At 33.3% G+C, this 5,944-nt stretch overlaps 1 protein-coding gene across 1 annotated transcript; it reads left to right on the forward strand.

Annotated features, from left to right (window-relative positions):
• The first annotated feature begins 223 nt into the window (after positions 1-223).
• Positions 224-3,491, forward strand: LOC128242102 (ras-related protein Rap-2b-like). Its single transcript, XM_052959149.1, has 2 exons — positions 224-363; positions 2,276-3,491. The coding sequence occupies exon 2, from the start codon at positions 2,278-2,280 to the stop codon at positions 2,935-2,937; it is 660 nt and encodes a 219-aa protein (XP_052815109.1). The 5' UTR covers positions 224-363; positions 2,276-2,277; the 3' UTR covers positions 2,938-3,491.
• Positions 3,492-5,944: the final 2,453 nt, after the last annotated feature.

Consider the following 5,944-nt stretch of genomic DNA (forward strand, 5'->3'; position numbering starts at 1 on the left):
TTCACGCATGTCACAATTTTCCTTATTTCTCAGAAAGTAAAAATATCTCAAGAGTTGTAAGCCGTAATACGATTCCATGAGACGCAAGGACTATTGGATTTTATCAACTTGCATATTATTTGTGTGGCTATGAGGACCAATACCACATCGACATACGCCCCTATTGGACTTTTGTCAGATATATAACCGAGTCATTCAGAGTGGTTGACAGACGTTTCGAGTGATTTGACCTGACCACTTTGCCTTAGATACTATAATATTTATCTCGGAGACAATGTTTATAAGACAAATTGTTTTAATTAATTATTTAGTTTTATTAAATAAGTGCTGCGGAGGATAAAAATGAAGCGTTGATTGATAAAGGTAATTATATTGTTTTGATTTCTAATTGTGTTGTCCCGCTACCTGTGTTTGTTCGTTTGTTTGCAAGAAACTGTCAATTATATAAATAATTTTTAGATAAAGACCATATTGATATAGTACATAAACACGAACACTACACCATTTCCAGAAACAAATACATACATGTGGCATTATATGTTTTTTTATTTAAATGGTTCCAATGCAAAAGGATTATGCTCTGTCAATATTGTGGAAATAGCTCTTTCCAATCCTACCGGCGAATTGCAATCGACATGAAATGTATGTACTTTTCTTTGTTTGCAAAACACTTCAAAAATTAATAACAGCAGCTGTGACCGACCAATTAACCTTAAACAAGTAAATGATACAGATATTCCCTCCGTGCCAGCTGTCAATTCATAAGAACTTCACGTGGGTTTATGATTTAATGATTTAAACAGAAAATACAATTAACAACTTTCTAATCATAACTCATGTCAAAAAGTTATAAACATATTATGTTCCCTTATGATAATGACTGTTAATATTGTTATTATAACAAAACGAGTGTTCTTCTTTTGTTTTTAAAGTGTGAAAAATAGTAAGAAATTGTGATTGGGAGACAACAGTTTATGATATTAGTTGTGTATTTAAAATACTTCTAAGTTTTCAGAAAACAGAATGTCAAATTGAACCAGATAGTCTGTTGTGCATTTCGTAATGTTAATAGCATAAACATAATTATATTTGATATCGTATGTGAATGCTGTAGGTCGATATACATTGAATACCTGGTAACGTATTGTGCGCATGCTCTCTTCAGTTTCCATATCGCTTAAGTTGAACGTTTTCAATATATTGGCACGATTTATATACACGTAAACGTTCACCAAAGAGTATATAATTTTTTTTTATTGGGTTACACATTTGATTTTAAACTATATTGCTATAAATCTTTGATTTTTTTTATTGTTGTCGAATGTGTTTGTCCTTCATTGTCAAAATGTGGGCTTTAGTACTTCCTTATTATGCCCAAAAGCAACAGTTTACGTTTTTATCAAGTCCTCGGATATCGCTATTTAATGACAGCATTGGGGGTATCCCATAAAACGTATAATGATTTTCCTTATACGTTTGTTTGAAAAGACCCTTGTTTGGTGGCTATGTAATTACACCATTGAGGCTATCCCATAAAACGTAAAATGACTTTCCTATCACGTTTGTAAAAAAGACTCTCAGTTCCGTTTACCATTTATCACCAAACTGTCCATTTGGATGTCGTTTTTCGACACTTAATCACCTCCGATTTAGAGTAAGGAATGAGTAAGCTGCTATCTATGCGTATCAAAAGTAAGAGTATGACCTTTGAAAGTAGACACATTGGTCGTCAGGAGTGTCTCATTATTTTCTAATATGTGAGATATATTTGAAATAACATGATGCTAACGTGTGGCTACAGTTTCGCACATTATGGTGTTCTTGTTTTTCTCACTGTTCCTTTAACGAGGTGGTTGTATAATAGAATATCAGAGAGAGACACACACTTACTTCTTAATGTAGAGGCGTTATTGTGATAATAAGGGAACGGTAATGGCATTCACGATGTTTCCAATAACTTTTTTTAACTTTACGCATCAAGTCATATCGATTTGCAAAGCTTGGAAAATATCTTCAAGTTTGGAACAACTTTTCTTAACGCATTGTTTATAATTGTGGTTGAATATCAGTATTTCAACTAAAATGACAAATATCAATTGTTATCTAAAATAATAATTAGAATTGGATGAAGGAGTTATGCCAGTTTCAAATCATGCATATTAAGTACTGACTGTTTATGTTAAGACATCAAATCTGTTTTTAAAATTGTTTTGTATATTAAAGTGTCTGAAAAATTATGATTGAACTTGTTTAATGTATTATTTCTCCATTTTAGCAATGCCAGTAGGAAAGGATTTAATAAAGCAAAACTTTCGGGTCGTAGTCATGGGAACCGCTGGCGTCGGGAAAAGTTCTATAATAAGCAAATTTATGCACGACAAATTCACTGAAAGCCATAAAGAAACTATAGAAGAACTGCACCGACACCGGATGCGGTTTGAAAGTGTGAGTGTTGAAATCGACATTCTTGACACATCCGGCTCTCATCAGTTCCCGGCGATGAGAAAACTTGCAATAGCAACAGGGGACGCATTCCTGCTAGTATTTTCTGCGAATAACCCAGAAAGTTTTGAAACTGTTAAACAACTTCGAGATGAAATAAGAGAGCAGAAACAAAAGGGACAGTACTCAATCGTTGTTGTCGCGAATAAAACGGATTTAGACGATGATGATAGCCACTCACATGCAGTGACCGATTCGGTTGTGTGTATGGACTGGGAGGAAAAGTTTGTTACTACATCTGCCAAAACAGGCGACAATATTGACACTGTCTTCCAAGCCCTTGAAGATAAAATCAGAGAAAGAATTACGCTTGAAGAAAAACGCCTGACATTTATCAGAAGAATTTCAATGCCAGTGATGAGAATAGCAAAATCAGAAAAGGCAGCGCCTGGTCTTTTCAAGAGCAAATCTCGAACACATTCTATGGAAAATTAAAATTAAAAGGTGCTGCTGTTACGGCAATTGCATCCTAAAACTTTAAAATATATACAATTTGTATGTCAACAATGTGCCATAATTGTTTTTGTACAATATGTATATACCTAATGTTCAAAACATTAATTTTATGTTGTAAAATAATTCTGACATAGTAATCTTAGTGATCTTCTTTGAATGTTTTAAGTTGACATTACGTAAATGCCTTATATGATTCTAAATTCAGCAGAAATAACAATAACTGTTATTGATAAAGAAATATATTTTTGTGTTCTTAATTTATGCATATAGATACTGTTTGTGTTTTAGTAATGTTGCGTGTACGGTTTTACCAACATAAGTGAACGCTATATTTGAATGACATCAGTTCGCTTTGTTTTTTTATGTCAAATGTTCTGTGGTTCTAATACTGTTAGTGTAATACCACATGTTATCCAGATTGATTGGCGATATAGTTAGATTTTCGAAAACATATTGGCTTCAGGCTTTTACATTGTTGTTTATTGTCTATTGATATAAATCATGTAAATTGTATTGCCTGAAGTTGTTTTCTTTATTTTTGTAACATGATTAAAATTTCCAAGAGCGCTTTGTATGATTTATAATAAAAGGAGTAACACTTATTTGTCTGCTGTGTTTCATTTTGGATCAACAGTCTGAGTCTCAAATGCTCCGAAACAAGGCGATGCGTTTAACCGCTAAAAGGTATGAGTTTCTATAACTTCAGATTCGGTATTTTAGGCTATTAAACTAACAATTGGACCTATTTCCAACTCAACTTTTTCAATAAAAAGACAACATTGGCATTTCCTTATACGTTTGTGTTGAAATCGAAATGGGTTGAAGACCTATGCAACGAAAACTTTTTTTGCAGCGAGATCCTACTGAAGCACACAATTAATCCAGCGTAAGGAAACAAAATTGTCAGTGTTAATGAAACATTTGAACTACAGTGACTATAACTGAAACACTGTCAGCGCACCCCTAGTGCCGTTCCAAAGTATTTGATTTTCAATTTTCAGTATGAAATATGTAATGATCACAACGAACTAGATAATAAATAACTACAAAAAGAAAATGTAGAAAATGAGCGGCCGCCATAGAGCACAAATAGACATATAATACGATTGACGTGAAGATACATCTTCCAAACATAAGCGACTCGTTCTCACTGAAAGCGCGACGGGCTCGTAAAGGTCAATTGTACAACCAAATGAATAACATAGAGCAAGATACGATAGTAAACATACCAAGAAAACCAAACAAATGTGTTCTGGCACAAAGGCTTCTCAGGAATGTATTTTAGCTCAACAGAGTAATTTTTAAGTAATTGATTATATTCGTCAGTCGTAGTTTCGTGTAATATTTTCGCGTTGGCTTTAAAAATATCATTTAAAAGTGAACAAAAGTAGACTAGTGCATACTTTCTCTTTGGATACATTGATAAAATATATTAGTTTCATAAAATATACATGGTCATTGATTCAATTCGATAACAAAGATCGATATAGAAGAATTTTAAATACATTATTTACATGATTATTTACATTATAGTATCAACATGATCTTAATGAAATCAAATATGGGAACATATCTAGCAACCTCTTGATTGTTAAAAAAATTCACAAACACGTCATAATAAACATTCATGTGTAGTTATCTGCCCAGATATCCGTTTATAAGATAACAAGTGAATTGATTGTCAAAATTTAAACCTTGCTTTCAAGTTATAAATACAATGTAAAATACGGAGACAAGCTCAGTAGTCAAAAACTCAACAATAATCCATGTATAGTGGTACAAGGCAAGGGCCCTAAGGACCAGCACCAAACTGCATACAAAAATGATAAGTTGTCCACAGGTTATGTTCTGACCAGTCTGCACAATCAACATTGTTAATGGCTTAGGTTATATATTAGGACGATGTTGGTGGTGGATGGCGTTGCCCTCAGCCCTAGATCCGATAGTGAAAACAGCAATACACAATAAATATTTTCATTGGTCTGTTTACTAATTTGGGTAAAAGTCTCTAGACAGAGGAGGATACGTAGATAATAAACGTGTTTTCAAAATACATTCGATGTCTGTTGCCCAGAATTATTTTTTGAATAATATTTATAATTATTATTTTAGTTTATCTTAGATGTTTAGTATTTAACTTTGTCTAGACATACTCATAACACCATATTTACGCACTATTCTACAGGGAAGACCAAAGACTACACAATTTAGCATTTCCTAGTGTCCTTAAATCTGACACTGATTGCTTGAAGTATGACTTGAAATTACTGGAGCAGACATACACGATGCTAAATGGCTTGTGTGTTTTCGGGACAGTTATGAGACGGAATATGCCTGTAGACAAATTACAGGCTTAAATTATTTCCAGAACATGCAAAATAAACTTAAATATATCTGAGTGTAAAGTGCTTAGACCACTGAAACATGTTGTATTTTGATTTGATGGATTTCTGAGTACTGCTTGGAAATCTACCCAGAGTCATCTCCAAATGTACAAATAGGAAGATTTGCAGTGGTGTTTTGTCACAATTTCATTAGAGAAGATTTCGGAATTTTGGGTAAAATAGTTAAACCATGGTAAATGCTATTTTCAATATAACAAAATAGCATGCGTCTCATTAACAGAAATATACTTTTCAATCGTTTTCGGGAAAACGATTCAAGGAAAATACACAACGAGTCACTCGACCACTCGTTATTCAAAACAGGTTCCAATGGATCTTAAGGGCATAAAAGCCGACTTAATGAGAACTAGCGCATTTAATATTACAGCGCAAACTACAGTAACAAGCCTAGAAGTCGATTATTGAATCACAAGATTTATGCCCTAATGAACAATACACACGTATCCTCACAAAACAACATAAACCTGTATATAATAGGAACAAGGCAGGAATGTAATACAGCGTTAAACGACAAAGCTTATTAACATTAGCGATTTTAAGTGGGGCGATGCTTTTGTACAATAATTCGGCACAAATTCCTA

This window comes from Mya arenaria, chromosome 2 (genome assembly GCF_026914265.1).
Source record: "Mya arenaria isolate MELC-2E11 chromosome 2, ASM2691426v1".
NCBI lineage: Eukaryota > Metazoa > Mollusca > Bivalvia > Myida > Myidae > Mya > Mya arenaria.

Coding starts and splice junctions, on each gene's coding strand:
- LOC128242102 (XM_052959149.1), top strand. CDS start 2,278: ATGCCAGTAGGAAAGGATTTAATAAAGCAAAACTTTCGGGTCGTAGTC.